Source organism: Harpia harpyja, chromosome 4, assembly GCF_026419915.1.
Source record: "Harpia harpyja isolate bHarHar1 chromosome 4, bHarHar1 primary haplotype, whole genome shotgun sequence".
Lineage (NCBI taxonomy): Eukaryota > Metazoa > Chordata > Aves > Accipitriformes > Accipitridae > Harpia > Harpia harpyja.
The window spans coordinates 63,878,096-63,896,528 of record NC_068943.1 but is presented as its reverse complement, the minus strand read 5'-3'; the positions used below and the strand labels follow the sequence as shown (position 1 = coordinate 63,896,528).

The 18,433-nt window shown below is 38.6% G+C and overlaps 1 protein-coding gene across 1 annotated transcript in view; it reads left to right on the top strand.

Moving 5' to 3' along the window:
* The window catches only part of HBS1L (HBS1 like translational GTPase), a 65,470-nt gene that overhangs the window by 40,176 nt on the left and 6,861 nt on the right, over positions 1-18,433 (top strand). The window contains exons 6-13 of the mRNA XM_052784424.1: positions 5,938-6,194; positions 6,670-6,835; positions 9,087-9,204; positions 11,886-12,032; positions 12,704-12,778; positions 13,565-13,682; positions 13,870-13,938; positions 17,201-17,305. Of these exons, the coding sequence (XP_052640384.1) occupies positions 5,938-6,194; positions 6,670-6,835; positions 9,087-9,204; positions 11,886-12,032; positions 12,704-12,778; positions 13,565-13,682; positions 13,870-13,938; positions 17,201-17,305 (1,055 nt within the window). The remainder of the gene's footprint in view (positions 1-5,937; positions 6,195-6,669; positions 6,836-9,086; positions 9,205-11,885; positions 12,033-12,703; positions 12,779-13,564; positions 13,683-13,869; positions 13,939-17,200; positions 17,306-18,433) is intronic.

Genomic DNA, 18,433 nt, shown 5'->3' with positions numbered 1-18,433 from the left:
CATTTTAAATGTCATTCATTTTTTCATTGACTGTTAGAGATGAAGCTCCTTAGCGTTCTTCTGAGCTGTTATCAAGCTTTCAATAAACTACTCATCTGGTTGCCATGAGGAATAACTTAACTGTCAGGGTCTTATTGCTGCATGTCTCTTCATGTACTTCCATGAGACTAGAGTTGTACATTTCATCTGCCCATCTTCCTATTTAGGTACCCAGCAATAAACTCCCTCTCCCTTTCCCCAACATTGGTCAGCAAAAAGTTGAGTTATTTCATTAGAGATGCTTTGTAGGTAGATCATATACTCTATCCATTCTGATGTTTTTCCTCTGAAATGGCAAGTCTTGGTTTATCATGGCACAGGTTGTTTTCAGGTTTCCAAAACATGGTAATATCTGAAACCTGTAGAACTCTAAATGGAGCAGTGTACTGACTGTTCAAATATTGCACCCTTGGAAAAGTCGCAAGGCCTAATGTTATGAAGGCTGAAGTCATGTTTCACTTGTTAATTCACTTGCATCTAGAGCATTTTCTTTGCACCACCCAAAATAAAAATTATTTGGCAGCCTTAAGCAGTGGTAGTCACAATAAAAGCTAGTTAGAATTGAGAAAGTAGTTATTTTTTCTGGCAATAACTGTGATTCTCTCAGGTGCTGTAATTAGTTTGAATTCTACTGCTCAGCATCCATCCTCTTTTTTGGAATTCTTACTGATATAGGCTTTGGCCTGCAAGAAGATCTGAGCATCTAGGATTAGAAAAGAAATCATTACCTAGCTAAACAAAATAGAATTTGGAAGCTTACAAATAACTTGTCTTTCAAAATACATTTTTGTCTTTTAAATAGGCTTGGTGTGACAGTCTTTGAATGTATTTTGGAAAGCTATAGAAAAACAAGAGAGTTATGTTTTTGGGTCACACTACTTCCAGCTTCATCTAAATATCTTCCTTTTAAATTTTTTTCATTTTTGAAAACTTGGGTTGGGAAGAAATCCAGACACTGAAAAGGGGAGAAGACTATTGCCAACTGCAAAGGCTGCTTTGATATTGCTTCTTACACAAATACTTCTCTTCAGAACTGCAAATATTAGAATTTCAAGGAAGAAAACTTGATACCAATGTAAAATACCATATTTGCATTACAGTGTGACCTTTGCATATTGGCACTAGTCATAGTACTTCAGTGTGAAAGTGCTAGATGTTATGCTGAGATTGAACTGAAGTTTATCTGAAAAAAGGGAAAAAGATAAAAGTGAGTCTTAATCTTGATGAAGATGTCTAATGCAATTTAATTGTAAATATATGAGGCTCTCGATACATGATTCAGGCAAAAATGATCTGGTGTACTTTGTCATTCAGATGATTTTAAATATGTTATTAAAATATGTAGAAAGCTTTGTCACTGCAATTCTTTGCATAATTGCCTGATATCAACTTGATTGGTTTCAGCCAATTTTTATGAATTAAAATGTCCATGAAGAGGCATTGGAGAAAATAGTTGTTGTGCCACTCCAAAGTAGATTTTCAGCTTGAACTTAATATACTATTTAAGGAATTTTGAAAAACAGAGCCTTCTGTTCAGCCTTATAGAAATGCGCTTATCTCTTCCAGTAAAAGAAACCACAAATAACTGTAGTAACTATTTTTCTATGGAATAGTTCATGTCTGATCACGTTTCTCCATAGCTACATCTAAAGCAATGATGATCCACTAATTTTTGGAATTTAGGGAATCAAGTGTATCTTCTTATAAGGGGTATTCAGCTTGTCAAGATACGATGTTATATACTGGAGCTTGTCTAAGGCTACACTTGGTGATACAGTACAGCTGGATTCATAGAATCATAGGATGGTTTGTGTTGGAAGGGACCTTAAAGATCATCTAGTTCCAACCCCTCTGCCATGGGCAGGGACACATACCGCTAGACCTGGTTGCTCAAAGCCCCATCCAGCCTGGCCTTGAACACTTCCAGGGATGGGGCATCCACAGCCTCTTTGGGCAACCTGTTCCAGTGCCTCACCACCTTCATAGTGAAAAACTTCTTCCTTACATCTAATCTAAATCTACCCTTTTTCAGTTTAAAGCCATTACCTCTTGTCCTATCACTACATGCCCTTGTAAAAAGTCCCTCCCCAGCTTTCTTGTAGGCCCCCTTTAGGTACTGGAAGGCTGCTATAAGGTTTCCCTAGCGCCTTCTTTTCTCCAGGCTCAACAACCCCAACTCTTTCAGCCTGTCTTCATAGGAGAGGTGCTCCAACCCTCTGATCATCTTTGTGGCCCTCCTCTGGACTCGCTCCAACAGGTCCATGTCCTTCTTATGTTGGGGGCCCAGAGCTGGATGCAGTACTCCAGGTGGGGTCTCATGAGAGTGGAGTAGAGGGGGAGAATCACCTCCCTCGACCTGCTGGCCACGCTTCTTTTTGATGCAGCCCAGAACATGACTGGCTTTCTGGGCTGCAAGCGCACATTGCTGGGTCATGTTGAGCTTCTCATCAACCAACACCCCCAAGTCCTTCTCCTTAGGGCTGCTCTCAATCCGCTCATCGCCTAGCCTGTATTTGTGCTTGGGATTGCCCTGACCCATGTGCAGGACCTTGCACTTGGCCTTGTTGAACTTCATGAGGTTTGCACGGGCCCACCTCTCAAGCCTGTCAAGGTCCCTCTGGATGGCATCCTATCCCTCCAGCGTGTCGACCGCACCACACAGCTTGGTGTCGTTGGCAAACTTGCTGAGGGTGCACTCAATCCCACTGTCCATGTCGCCAACAAAGATGTTAAACAGTGCCGGTCCCAGTACCAGCCCCTGAGGAATGCCACTCGTCACTGGTCTCCGCTTGGACATCGAGCCATTGACCACAACTCTTTGAGTGTGACCATCCAGCCAATTCCTTATCCACAGAGTGGTCCATCTGTCAAATCCATGTCCCTCCAATTTAGAGACAAGGATGTTGTGCAGGACAGCGTCAAATGCTTTGCACAAGTCCAGGTAGATGATATCCGTTGCTCTTCCCTTATCCACCAATGCTGTAACCCCATCGTAAAAGGCCATGAAATTTGTCAGGCACGATTTGCCCTTAATGAAGCCATGTTGGCTGTCACCAGTCACCTCCTTATTTTCCATGTGCCCTAGCATAGTTTCCAGGAGGATCTGCTCCATGATCTTGCTGGGTACAGAGGTGAGACTGACTGGCCTTTAGTTCCCCAGGTCTTCCTTTTTTCCCTGTTTTAAAAATGGGAGTTATTTTTCCCCTTTTCCAGTCAGTGGGAACTTCCCTGGACTGCCACGACTTCTCAGATATGGAGAGTGGCTTAGCCACTTCATCTGCCAGTTTCCTCAGGACCTGCAGATGCATCTCATCAGGTGCCATGGACTTGTGCACTTTCAGGTTTCTTAGGTGGTCTCAAAACCGATCTTCTATGGTGGGTGGTTCTTCATTCTCCCAGTCCCTGCCTTTGCCTTCTGCGACTCAGGTGGTGTGGCTGGAGCACTTGCAGGTGAAGACTGAAGCAAAACAGTCATTGAGTACCTCAGCCTTTTCCACGTCCTGGGTAACCAGGTCTCCCGTTTCCTTCTGAAGGCCTGCATTTTGCCTAGTCTTCCTTTTATGACCAACATATCTGTAGAAGCTTTTCTTGTTGCCCTTCATGTCCCTGGCCAGATTTAATTTTATCAGGGCTTTGGCTTTCCTAACCTGATCCCTGTCTGCTTGGACAATTTCTCTGTATTCCTCCCAGGCTACCTGTCCTTGCTTCCACCCTCTGTAAGCTTCCTTTCTGAGTTTGTCCAGGAGCTCCTTGTTCATCCATGCAGGCCTTCTGGCATTTTTGCCTGACTTCCTCTTTGTTGAAGTGCATTGCTCCTGGGCTTGTAGGAGGTGATCCTTGAATATTAACCAGCTTTCTTGGGCCCCTCTTCCCTCTAGGGCTGTATCCCATGGTACCCTACCAAGCAGATCCCTGAGGAGGTCAAAGTCTGCTCTCCTGAAAGTCCAGGGTAGCAAGCTTGCTTGTTTGTAGTGTCAAATTTAAAATGTTATGGTTGTGTGACCTAAGGCAGTAGTTCGATATATAAACTTGTCCTTCTCCTTCAAGTGGTTTAGAGTATTTTGATAGAAGTTCTTGTGAATAGACTTTATATAGAATTGTCTACCCATTATGCAGAAGCACAGGTACCATCTGTGCCCCTGCAACCAGCATGGCTGGCATAAGCCCAGTTCTTTACTTAGCTGATTTGAGAAACACGTGCTTGTGTATCCAGCCTTGATGCAAGACCCTGGCCTTGGGTTGTGGAACTGTAGCCAAAAAAACCAAGTGCTCGCATTTCTGCTTTGGGGTTTCACAATCAAGAGAAAGATGTCGCTTGGGGCCTTATGAAAAAGGTGCCAAAATCAATCAGTCTGCTGCAGTACTGATTACATAGGTGGGTTCTGAAACTGAGGGGAAAAAGGGACACCTATAAAATGTCCCACGTTGCTTAGTGCTGTAATGAGAGGCTATTTTTGTGTTCAGTCTGAACGTTTCCTAGGTTTAATTTTTTAGATCATAACTCTTGACCTGCTTTGTTCAGTAGGCTAACATGCTTGGACTATATTGTTTCCTGAGATACATGTAATAGAAAGGGACTAATACACTGCAAATACTACACAGACAGAAAATGAGAAGTAATGTCAAATAAAAGCAAAGATGTCACGATGCAGGGTTCTGAAGTACCAAAATAAATAGTTTTTGTTTATAAAAGGTGAAAAAAGGAAAACTAGGAAGTTAATTGTGGTATGTAAACAGAAAGTAGGGAGTGAAAAATTCATACTGGGCGTTTAGAGTTTTGAGTCTGAGAGCCTGCGTGAATCCGTTCCATAGAAGGCAGCCGGCAGCACAGTGGTACTGCATTGGAAAGGATTTCCAGTTTTCCAGGGGAAGAAGACTCTTCTCCTTGGATAAAGTTCTAAATACAGTATTTTGTAGGTATTTTCAACATACTGTAGTGGTCAGTGGTTTGTATATAGAAGTTTGCTGTGATATAATGTGGTCACACCTGTATTAACTGCTTCTGTTCCCGTCTTGCTGCTTATGTTAATGCCTCACCATGGAGCTCTGTCAAGCAGGAAGAAAGCTTTGCTCTCTCGAAGATGTCACTTAGCGTTTGTTTTTAGTGGCCATCTTTGCCATAACAGGTGAAGAATCATATTGTATATTCTCAGAACGCTTGTGTAAATTAGGAAAATATCCTCATTTACAAATCAGAGAGAAAAAGAGTGAGAGAGCATAGGAGATTAATATATTTAAGATTATTTACTATTAGGATTAGTATGGTGATCTGTGGGAGAATAGGGTGTTAGAGAAGGGGAGTTGGGAATCCAAATCTCCTTACTCCTAGATGCCTTGTTTTATGCATAGAACAATGGCTCTGTATAAGCCATATATATTATGGCTCTATATAAGCATTGCACCTGAAATTGCAGCTCAGATAAGCTTAGTATCTACTCTTTATGCTATATTGCTATTCTCGCAATAGAACATTGCCAGGTTCAGCTGCAGTACTTGTAGTGTATGCGGAAGCTGTTTTAGGATCGATGCTTCAAAGTTGATTTGGGCTCTTACTTCAGAGACAACCAGCTCTCTGTAGTTGTTCTGCACAACTGTCCTTTTGCTCCCTGTTAAAAGAAGTGGCTGTGGGAAGCTTTTGTTTATCTGTTTCATGTATTTTACAAGATTATTCCTTATCTTGCTTTTGTACACAGTGCTTTTCAGACAAGATGTTCAGAGCTGGTATCTGCACAGTTTGTATCCAGCTGCTTATCGCCCTTTATATAAGCCCCTTAATGGGCTTATCGCATACTCTTTGTCTGGGGCTTACATGATAGTGAAGGGAAAATTCAATTTCTCTCCTGTATTTCTATGGCTTCTTTGTCATTTGCATTCTTTGTGTTTTCTTTTTTTCCCTAGTGTGATTGCTGAAGAAAACGGCCATGCTAACACATCTCAGAAAGGGCTGTTAACTGAAGATGCCAGTGCAGCTTCTGGGACACTTGAGGCAGTCTCAAAATCTACTCTTTCACCCCAAGTAGGGCAGGTTTCAGAAGAGCAGAATATGGTGCCTACTCCAGTAAAAAAGTCAAGCAAGACAAAACCACAAATAGATGTGAAAGCGGAGTTGGAGAAGAGACAAGGAGGAAAGCAACTGCTTAATTTGGTGGTAATAGGTAATACTGTTAAATTACATTTTTGACAGATTAAAACCTGTGTTGTTTGAATCTGGGAGTGATACAGAAGCAAAACTGTCCTCTCCAGGGAAAGGAAATCTTATGCTGTTTTCAGTCGCATCTGCTTGACCATTATTCTTTGGAGGGAATACATTCAGATGTCCTTGACTAGGACAGTAAGGTTGACTTAGCTTGTTTTTGACAGTATAGTAAAATGTACTTGGGTTTGGTTTCATTCTTGCAGTGTGTTCTTTTTGAGTATGAATTTGGAGGTGCTATATGGCTGTTGTGCTAACTGACTGTTTCAATAAACTGCCTCTCTATAGCTCTTACCTTACAGGATTGTGAAATTCTATGGATTGCGTAAGCATTATTAGTGCATGTGATTTTCCTATTTTGTAGTGTATTTCTTCTTGTACGATATTTAAAATGCATAAATTAATAAAATTGATATAGTATTTCTTTCCCTCCATAGGACATGTTGATGCAGGTAAAAGTACTTTAATGGGTCATCTGCTCTACCTTTTGGGAAATGTGAACAAAAGAACTATGCACAAATACGAACAGGAATCTAAGAAGGCTGGCAAAGCTTCGTTTGCCTATGCATGGGTCTTGGATGAAACTGGTGAAGAAAGAGAAAGGTAGAAATATCTTTTAATGGAATTACCTTTTTTTCCTGAAAGAACAGCATTCGTTAGGAAATATCAATCTACTAATAATGCTTTGGTAGAAATACTCTAAAGATATTTACTCAGTACGTATTAGCAAATAGTTTTCTTTGTCTATATGAGTACATGTTATCAAAACAAAAAATAGTATCCTTGTTTGGTTATAAGAGACGTGAACAAGAAGTTGAGTATTTCTTCACATATTTCTATGCTGTGGAGTGCACTGTAGGACTACAATGTGGAATGCTTCTAGTAGCTGAGTTAGTTCATTTAAAGCTGCCTTACTGGTTTATTACTGCTAAATTTCTCTCAGTTTGGTTATCATTGTATGGGAAAATTCTAGGTTAAATTTTTCTATGAAAGGGTGTCAGAATTATAAACTAATAACTGAAATGTCAGTTCATCACATGTGACTTACATTACGTTGAATATAAAATATATAAATTGAACTAATAAATTATATTCGTATTCTTTATGAACTGCCTTTATTATCTTGAAATACAAAATTTAAAATTAAATTTTATCATATTGAAAAAGTATGTAACAGGGAAGCAGTGAAGGTAATTTAAAAAAAATCTGCAAGAGCTTTTAAGAACACTATATGGGGAACTAAAGACATGATATTCTGTTCACAAAATAATAAAAAAAGGCATTTTCTTATGTGTTTATATTTTTACAATCACTTGTCACCCTTGATTCATAGCATGTAAACTCTTCTGGTTGGAAAGATAACTGTCACAATGTAAACTGATGCTGAAGAACATGGAGTAAGGCAGTTGCTATCAAGTGTGTAACTGTGGTGGTGTTTTTAAAGGCGGATACGCTTTTGCAGCATCCCTGTATATAGCTAAACTTTTGCCTATGTGAGTCCTTTTGTTTACGAAGTGTGCATACAAACCTGAGTGGGGGTCTGTGTGTTGGGGGGATGCAGGTACAGGGAAGGGGGGAACAATCCCAAAGCAACCAAACACAAATTTTAAAAGTAGCCTTACATCAGTTAAGGCTGATGATATTGTAGTGGTAGTGTTGTTGTGACATTATAGTCTAAGGATGTGAAGAGGAAAAGCTGATGGGGGAAAGGTCTTTTTCTTAATCCCTGTAGAGGTAGCTGGGTGTAAAACGGACAAACTTTGAAGATCAAATAATTTCACAGATCTGGAATAGAATAATTAAACCAAGCAACCCTTGATAGGATGTAATTAACATGTGAAACCGGAAATAGAGACAAGTATTTATTGCCTGCGAAGAGTAAAATGTTAACAGAAAGAAAAGTTTGTAGAATAATTGTCATGAGCCTTAGAAGTGATATCTCTTGGTCTATGATTTTTTTAGTGTCCGCAACAGTTGTGCATTTAGGTACAAGACTTCTCCTCAGAAGATAAATTGTAATTATTAAGGGAAAAGTTTTCTGAATTGGTATTTTTGATTGATTCTGTTTTCTTATTACTTTGAATTTTGTATTTTTAAAGAAAAACTTTCTGGAACCATCTGTAAATGTGTGGGGGTTTTGGGGCGTTATATTGCTGTTGTCTTTTTGTCATTGGAAGTAGTGTATTTTAAGTCTCTGTTTTAATGTGAGAAGTTTTGTCCCTTGAAAGTGCCTGCCTGTCTTCATTGTCTATAAAGGGAGATGCAGATGACTAACCGAGATACAGACATGTGCATGACAGGTGTTTGCATTTGATCAGATGAATCCTATCCTATGTGCTGTGCAGAACATGTGGTTGTTAGTGAGATGTAGAACTGAGTCAAAGTGCTGCGATGCCTCCTTGATAATCAGTAGTTCTGCATGTGGATCTTTGCAAATGTGTAACTGTATTCCTATAGTCTCATATCTTCTATTTTTTTATTCTTGGCCATGTTTCTGTTACTCTATGATGCCTTTTTCTGAAGAGCTAAGTATTAAAAGTAGAATTAGTGATGATTTAAATATGCAGTACAATTTTCATGTTCTCACTGTGCTTGCTGCGACATGGTCTATGGGTGCATGGAGTTAGTACTCTGAATTCTGGGTGTGTGTTTCTTCGTGACTAGAGTTACTGAAAGGCAGCTCTAGAGGTCTTTTCCAGCAAGCAGGTTTCTTTCAGATTTTTTTTGTGCAGGCTAAATCAAATGAAAGTTACAAAGTCTATAATTTTATGGTTGTGTTTTTAATAGCTTACTTTATATTGATGAACCTTTCAAAGCAGTTTTAATGGTGCATTGCATGTATGCTTTGTTTAAGGGGAGTGACGATGGATGTGGGTATGACCAAATTTGAGACAAAGACTAAAATAATCACACTGATGGATGCTCCAGGCCACAAAGACTTCATTCCGAATATGATCACAGGAGCTGCACAGGTAGAGATGGTCTAAAAGTCTTTTAACAATAGCATTATTATTTATAACTTTTTCTTAAATTGGTTTTCTTTTAAAATCTAAGATGAAACGGAATCATCGATGATGCTAAGATAACTTTGAGGTTTTCATGAGTTTTCTAAACTTAAAAAAAGAATGTGTTTGTTTAATTTTAAAGGCAGTTGCTTTTTTGGGGGGGGCATTAACTTTTTGGAGGAGAGTTTTATTAGGGAAGTAATTTGAATACTAAGTTGCAGTTTGATAAAATCAGAGTTGAGCTTTGAAAGCTATTCAAATGTGGCATATGTCTACTCAACAAGAAGTTCTGTGAAAGTGGTCTTGTAGGTAAAGATTTTAAATGGTTTTGAGCTTAAAAAAGATTTGGAAAGGTCAAACAAGGCGTTCTTCTATTTAACAATGTGTTTTATGTGGGATGAGAAAACATAACATAACAAAGTTTATGCAGAATGCATCTGTGTTGTCAATAGGACGTGCAGAGACTATGTGCCACTTGCTTTAGGAACAGTAGGTAAAGTCAAAAGTATTGGGCACTAGCCATTGAATTCAGTATGGCACTTACCATTCTCATATAGGTTAGTTATTTAATTTATGGCAATAATAAATCAGAGGGGAGGAAGAATAATGTGGTTACATAACATAAAATGTGTGAAATTTCTTCCACTTAAAGGCACCCTTTTTAAAATAGTAGAATTGATTCTCCAAAGTAGAGGTGTAATCAAAGTGTTTTTTTTTTTTTTTCTGAAGCTAAGCTACTTTGTAGAGGTTTTTGCTTTGCAGATGTCATTACAGTCTGAGATGTGAGTTTTAGCTTAAGGTCTTAGTAAGGGTGGGTACTGTTAGTATGATTTGCAGATAGAGAACTATACTGTAGGAAGACTGGTTTGCCCCAGATTCTGCTCTAGCTCTGAAGCAAAGCCTGGGTAGGAATTCAGACCTTGTGACCCAGGGGTTAGGCTGCAGAATAGTCAGAAGTTTGCAAATTACGGTGTAGAGCTTGTAGTCATCTATATTGTGGAGCATATGTTAGAAGTTCAGGGGTTTTAAAATTAGAAATGGATCTTTAGTTTCAGAACAGTGGAAAATGTCGATTCAGCCATGCCATTTTCTTTACAGTTTTAAGTTACTTTGTCTTTTGGGGGAAAAGTAATACAGGTAGAAGTGTTAAGAGAGGACTTGCAGATCCACCAGCAGTTGTATCAGTTCAGTGGAAGATGGGGCTGGCCAGATAAGACTTGGTATGTCTATGTTCCCTCAGCTCTCAGAATGGTGAGGGACTGGTCTGTTCTGAAGGAACAGGTCTGTTAAGGAATCATTGAAACTTTGCAAGTTTCTGTTGCCTGTTAGAGTAGGCTCAGTGCTGAAGCAATGGGTGGAAGAAAGCAAATGTGGAAATAGCTCTGATACCTTTTTATCATGGAGAATTCTGTTAGGAGGTGAATCCCCAGCTGCTGTTATGCAAAGTGCAAATCAGCCTTATCAGGGCCAGGATCTGTCCTTTGATACATATGGTTAATTCACGTAAGTCCCGAGGTACAGTATTAATAATTTAGAAAATACAGGATGTCCTTTTTTTTGAGGGAGAAGTTCACCTCAATGCACTTCTGAGGCTGAGAGCTGTGGGGAAATTCATCCCTCATCCTTTTCCCGTTCTCACACTTGAGCTGTCTCTGTATGAGCTGTGGGGATTTCATGCCTAGGACAAGGCAAGGGGAATTCAGAGCTAGGACAATGTGCTGTCTCTGTTCCTTCTACTGGCATCCTGAAACATAAGCATGTAAGGAAAGGGAGAAAGTACTACCTTTTGTCCTCTCTCTTTCCATTATGTCCAAATCATCAGTCCTATGAAATTGTCTTATACCTGCCTCTTGACAACAGTACCTTTATTGTTCACATCTGCTGCCATTGCTTGGTACATGGTGATGGTCTAACTGGCTGTTAGTTACCAAAGCAGGAAAAATAGAAGCAATATTAGCAGCATTTAAGGCTAACAGCAAACTCTTGTGTTTTTCCCCTGTGCTTACGTGCTGACTTTAGTGCAGTGCTGTAGACTGCATGATACCTATTTGCTCTTAACGCTGTGACAGAGTTTGCCTAGATGATAAAATAGGCTACTTTGTCTTTTCCACCTTGTGATTTTGGCATGCTCCAGTGTGTTGAGTGGACTGTCAAGCATTCACATCCAACATGCAGTTGACGGGTTGTCCCAGTTGTATAGTGTTGTTATTTATCTGTAATTTTTGCAGCTTCTCACTATGAAGATGTCGAGAGTGAGGCAGGGAGAACTGGACATTGTGTTCATACCATTCTTAAGTTTCTGGAGCATGGGCTGCTCTTGTTTAGTTGAGGTCTGTGCAGCACATCCATAGTGGGTAGTTTGAAGAGGACAGGTTCCCAAAACCAAGAGTTGGCTTGTGTTTGACAGAAAATGGTGGTTTATGACATGAAATGACGTAATGCCGTAATATCTCACCAAAGTGGGCTATGACACGGATAGGACTGAGCAGTTTCAATTACATTTGAAGCACATCAGGATGCTTCCTGTGTAAAGTACATTTTGTGTGAAATGTTGCTAATTGACTTATTTACCCAGATTATTTCCACCTCTTAACCACTTTTGATTGTGGTTTGTTGGTTTTTTTGTTTTGTTTTGTTTTTAAATCTAGGCTGATGTGGCTATTTTGGTTGTGGATGCTAGCAGAGGAGAGTTTGAAGCAGGGTTTGAGACGGGTGGACAAACTCGAGAACATGGATTATTAGTGCGCTCTCTTGGAGTGACACAGCTAGCTGTTGCAGTCAATAAAATGGACCAGGTACATGCTTAATTTTTTCATTTAGTTGAAGGGCTTCCATCTGGGATTGTGGACCCTAAGTTTAGGGATCAATATTGTGAAACTAATATAAAGTATTGTTTCTTTCTTTGATTCTCAGCTCTGTCTCTTGTGTTTAGACTTTACAATACTTTTTATTTATGGGTGTATTTTCAAAGCACACAGTTTTGGTGCTAAAATGAGTAGCGGTCCCTCTTGTACTTGTGAAAATCTCACATAAGCAGTTAACTCAGTGGCATCTGCAAGGCCATCTTGGTGGTCATTCAGGTCAAGACCCCAAGAGCTTTGTTTAAACCTGTAAAGTGTGTTAACTATTACTAGTTGTGTTTCAGATTATTACTGTGTTGTCTATATTCTTGCTGAATCTGAATTTTGTGTAAACTATAAAAAAAAAAAGGTGCTATTCAAGGACAAATCAAACTAAAGGGGCTTGCAAGTTAAGTGGTGTGTTGTTTGCTGTCAGTAATTGTTAATGTGTATGCTCTTATGTATTCAACTATGAATCCACATGGAAATCTCATATTTATAAATTCATTGGGTGCTGTGTGTGGAGAACACCTACTGGTACTACAGAGTTGATGACATGCGGCAGTATGTTCGAGTCATGGTTAAAAACCTACAGTTTTATCATCATAATCTGTTTTCTATTTTAGGTCAATTGGCAACAGGAAAGATTTCAGGAAATTACAAATAAGCTCAGCCAATTTCTTAAACAAGCTGGCTTTAAGGTAATGTAAATTTCTGGGGTCTTTGTTGCTTTGTTCAGGCATTTAGGTGGGATAAGCTTTTCTTAGTGTCAGGTTATTTTGTGTCACTTTCCTGCTACTACTGTGTGCATGTAGTATAGCAGATTCCTTTTCCTACTGGTAGGGTGTACATTGAGCCCTGGATAAGGTTAGTCAGTTCTTTAATACTCTTTCTGTCATCATCTTTGTTTAGGTCTGTTGAATCTTTGGGGCACTCACCTCACTTGTAGTTTCTTGGGATTGTTGTCTACAAAGCAGAACAGACCAAGGATCATCTATCTTACTGTTCAGGATTACATGAATGCCAGTAGAGAGTTTTATACCACAGCAGGTGTCAGTGTGGATTACGAACGCAGAAGAACACTCTCCATTTGCCGTTCTTGACTGTTCTCACATTTCCGCAGTTCCAACTATCCATTTGGCTGTGGCCTTCCTGAAATCCCTATGCATAAATCAGTAATTCAAACTGAAGTTTTGCCTGTCAGATATGGAATTGGAGTTTGTTACCTGAACTCAGTTTCTAGTTGTTAATTTTGCTATCATCATGTTTAAATATCTCCAAATCTTTTTGGAGCACTGTGATAAGGCAAGAGGTAAACGGAAGGGAAGTGGGTCCACCGGGTAATCTGCCTTCTCCAGGGGAAATAATGAATGTGCCAACTGTTCTTTTACAGTTTAGATGCGTGATGTTGAAAAATGCACCTCTTGCTTCTGCTAGAAGATCCTGTTGTTAATGTATGCTTAACTTCTGTTTGTTTTCTTAATTAGGAATCGGATGTGGCTTACATCCCAACTAGTGGCCTTGGTGGTGAAAACCTGGTCACAAGGGGTCAGTCAAGTGACCTCACACAGTGGTATAAAGGAAACTGTTTGTTAGAGCAAATTGGTGAGTGCAGTTTTCCTCATTTAAAAACTAATATATCTTAGTCCTGTGTATGTCAAAACTTTTATTTTGGGGGAAGTGTGGGACAAAGTCTTTGGAATGCAATATAGTTGATTTATCCTAAGTGAGAAGTTGTTGAGGTAGTTATTGAATACAGAAATTCTAAAAGGCCTTATCAATTTATTTGCAGATTCTTTCAAGCCACCACAGAGATCAGTGGATAAACCATTTAGGTTGTGCGTTGCTGATGTTTTTAAAGGTTGGTTGTTTCTATAATATTTTCACGATTATTTAACCGATATTTAACACAAGTGTTGAAAAATGATGTAAAAATAAGACTTAAAGTAGGAGCTTTATGTGTATCAGTAGTCTTGAACAGGAATAGGAAGTTTTCAGGAACTGTTCTTTGTCGAATTTTAGATAGTACCGCTGAAGGAGAAACACTGGAAAAGAAATTGAGGAAGAAAATCTGTGTGACCAGCTAATTGGCTGTGTAATGAGTTGATGGTTCTGTGGGACAGAATTTGGGAGTTTCTGTTTCCCAAACTGGTTTCTTTTTGCCTAAATGAGTGTTTCTCAAACTTTTTGAGTGTGACTTTTTGGGCTCTTTTACCTTCCACTCCTAGATTTTAAAAAAGTTTGACTTGTTCCTTTTATGTTCATTGTTGTAGCTGTAAATAATGATAAATTCCTTCATTTTCATATAAAAATTTGGAGGGGTGAGGTAGAAGAAAAGGGTGGTAGTGGTGGTGAGACTGTTACAACCAGCCAAGGATTTAATGAAAGGCAGCTAGCTATTCCCTAGCACTAATAGAGATATGGATAGCAAGTAACTATAACCAGTTCTTATTTCCATTGTCTGGAGAAAGACTGCCTTGAGCCCTTAAGGTTTTCATGGTAAACTTGATATTTTTTTCAGTTAAATGCATTTACATTTACAGGTAATTTAGAAGAAATAAGGTTTGTAACACTTATCCCGTTTGAAATGTTCCGTAGGTCCCTTGAGAAATGTTGCAAGCTAAATGACAGCATGATGGAAATGTTGTAAATATTTGTAATCAAATATTATTATTGAAGTTCATATTTTAAAAGAAATTTTACTTTATATATAGGGTGTTTATAGGGGAAGTACAAACAAACCAAAATACTGATTGTAATTGGAAAAATCAATCAGTTTTGTGCAATTTTCATGTGGCTCCTTGAGAAAACACTAGATGCTGTACATGCCCTGGGTTAGCTGACTTAAGGTACTGAAGCCATAATGTTAAATATTGAAACCTTGCATGAGAACTTACCCTAGTGTGTTACCACTAGTTTCGTCATCTAGGCCGTCACTGTATTTTTTTTTTTTTTTTTAATTTCATGAGCTGTGGGAAAGAGTTTTAGGATTATTGATTGAGATCTTTCAAAATATTATCACAACTTTTGTGTTGCAATAACCATTTTTGTGTTGACCTAACTTTCACAAAATGAGCAATTTTGACTAAATCTGTTCTGTGGAAAAGTCTGATTTTTTGCTAAAGTATGCAAAAAAATAATGGCTTTGGAAGGGACTCAATTTACATATACAGCATTTATCATTAAATGTGGCCTTTTAGGTGTTTTTTAAGCTATTTTTTTCTTAACCTTGTGATCTCAAAACTTAATTAACTTGGATGCCACCAGAGGAAGTAGCTGCAGGTATAAGTACGTGAAGCAACAGTTGTTCTCAGCTCTATTCCAGTGCCTCTGCATGCTCAGGAGTAGCTGTCCATAGAAATGTGTAAAAAGTGAGTGTGCTGAGTGTGCTCTTACGTAGTTTGGAAAACCCCTTTCTTTATTTAAGGTTACTTACACATATGATTCATCTACCTCAGCCTGATTTTGGCTGTTGTTCTCCATAGCCCTCCTAATATTTTTTCCAGGCAAACTATCTCGTGATCCAAGAGGTCCCTGTAAATTCCTTCATGGCTGCATCAATCACCACTTACCATGTTATAATGCTGTCTAGGGTATGACTTGACCTGACTTTAGAAAAGCCTTGTCCAGCAGCCAAATCCTGAGGACAAAGAACATGTCCTGGGAGAACCTGAGTACCATGATACACAGAAATCAGGCTGTTTTTTATGCCCTGATTCTGTCCCCCACTATCCATTTTGTACTTGCATTGATTTCCAGGGGAGCTGAAGGAACTTGACATTTTGCAGGAAGCAGTCGGCATGGGAGAGGGTGAAGCTTCAAACACCACACTGATTTACCAAGCCAGAGCTGGTGATGATGTGAAAAAAAAGAGAAATGGTTCTTGATTGTGCTTGGGAGTGGTTGGGAACCTGAAACCAGTTCACATTTCTCATTGCCTGCAAGTGCTTGCAGAGCCAGCTTCAGGTTCTTTTGTGTACCATATTGAGGTGGTATTTGTGCCATGACTTGGGGATTCTTTTTCTAGCAAGTATCTGCTTCTCCAGTTTTCTGTTCTTTTGACATCTGATGTCATCTGTTAATTGATTGCATTCATCTTATTTGCTGGAATGAATAGAGGAAAATTAGCTTGCAGACATACTGGTAATATTCTTCCAGCTAGATAGATGGAAGCATTCGTCAATAATGGTGATGAACACAAAAGAGCAAGTTGGTAGTGTGTGACCTCAAGGTTTGAGGTCAGCTTGCTCTTTTGAATTCAGCTTTAGATTAAAGGCTTAATGTGACATACAAAATACTCAGATGCTTGCTTATCACTGAATTCTAATGTTCAGCAAAAGGTGTATTTGTTGTTTGTATGGTTACTGAAAATGTCATTGTAGACTCACTTCTGAGGATTCTTTTTAAACACACCTGCAAACGCATGCTAAGGAGATGAGGCATTTTTTAAGGTGTATGTGCATAAATGTGCACATGTAGCACATCTATTGAAAATAACTGACATATTCAAATAATGAAACGAATATTAGGACATTGAAGAAGAAAAACTTTGCAGATCTTTTATTCAGAAATGCTTACATCATCCAAAATTACAATAGCTCCTCATATTAAATAGCACTGAATCAATCTTTGACTTTCCAGGAGTAAAAGTAATATGCAGACAGAGCATGTAGACTGAGCATGACTCAGTTAAACAGTGAATGGCATAGGAATTTGCACCTGTATGCAAGAGAATTTTTATGAGAGATCTGTGGTATGTTTTTTTTTAATCTGTAATTGTAGTGAGAAAGTGCTGAATTAAAGAAAATTGTTAGAAATTAAGGGACTTAATCTAATATTGAAAAACTAAAAACTATTTCTTCATATACCTACATTAGCTTAAAGAAGGATATTTCTCCCTTAGTTCTGAAAAACATAAGATCTAGAGGTTTTGAATTTAATGTTTCATTTTCATTATGATGCACAGCTGGCTAACTTGCAAGTACTGAACACTCTACTGGGGGGGGGGACGACCTATCTTCATTATATTAAAAACTTATCTATGCATTGCTGAAGGGCTAACTTGTGATGGGAAATTGACCTTACTATGAAGTTTTTTGAAATTATTGCTGTGCTTATTACAGACCAAGGGTCAGGATTTTGTGTGACTGGTAAAATAGAAGCAGGCTATATTCAAGCTGGAGAACGACTTCTGGCAATGCCTCCCAATGAAACTTGCACTGCAAAAGGTACAGTCTTCAGAAGCGTGTTTACTTTCAGGTCAATACTGGGCTAGAAGCAGTTACTGAAATGGTAACAGACTGTCAAACTGATACTAACTGTCAAACATAAAATGTGAAAGCATAAAACGAATTTCTTTAGATGTGACTGTGTCTGTATAAATATGTCTATGAAGAGTATGTGAAATCTTGCATATTTTTTTTAATGTTTTTTTACCATATCAGATATTCCAAATGTTACAGCCTTGTGACTTTTGACATTGCTTTATGAAGAACCTGTAAAAACATCTGAGTTCCAGCAATGTTTATAAAAATATGCAGTACAGGAATCATTAATATTCAGCTTTGCTGTGGAGTGTTACTGCTGTTAGGAAGTGTGAGGTTGTTGAACAACCTTTAGAAATTAACCTTTGAATTAGATGTGAAAAAGCTTGAGAATTAAGTCTCTGCTGTTTGATGTTCGTGAGATTGTCACCGATCCTTTCATAATATACAAACTTTCAGGAAATAATTGTCCTGAGCAACTACAAAAGAGAAGAAAATTGGATTTAGATTTCAATACATATGATTTCTGAGAAGAGGAATAGTTAAGACATTAAATGTTTACCTATTTCCTGATTAAGCTTGCTGGTTTTGTACTTCAGAGTTGTTTTTGTTTCATATGCAAACAGAAAGATAAAATTATGATTTTCCTACATTGACCAATGAATAAAAAATTAAGACCTCAAAATAAATGAAGAGGTTTCTGTATCTAAGACCTCAAAATAAATGAAGAGGTTTCTGTATCTAACTGTTTAGCCTGAATTCAGCAATGTGCTGGTTCGACTGTCCTGTTTGGTTCCAGAACCAGCTCGTTCAGTGCTAATTTGGGAAGCTCTTCAGTGTGCCTCTTTATAAGGTTGCATGCACATTGTTTGCATGCACAGGAATGTTACAATAACGTGGATGAATATGGTTATCAGACCACTGTAGTCACTCCTCTGTTTTGGGAGTGGAGGAAGTAGTATGGAAAAAGATGTATTTTGTCTGAGTATCCCCAATGGTACAATTCTAAGATTTTTCTTTGGTACTGCCTTTCATATGGCTGAAAAGCAGGTGAAGGTTGGGGTATTAGTTCATTAAGCGTGTATTATTTAT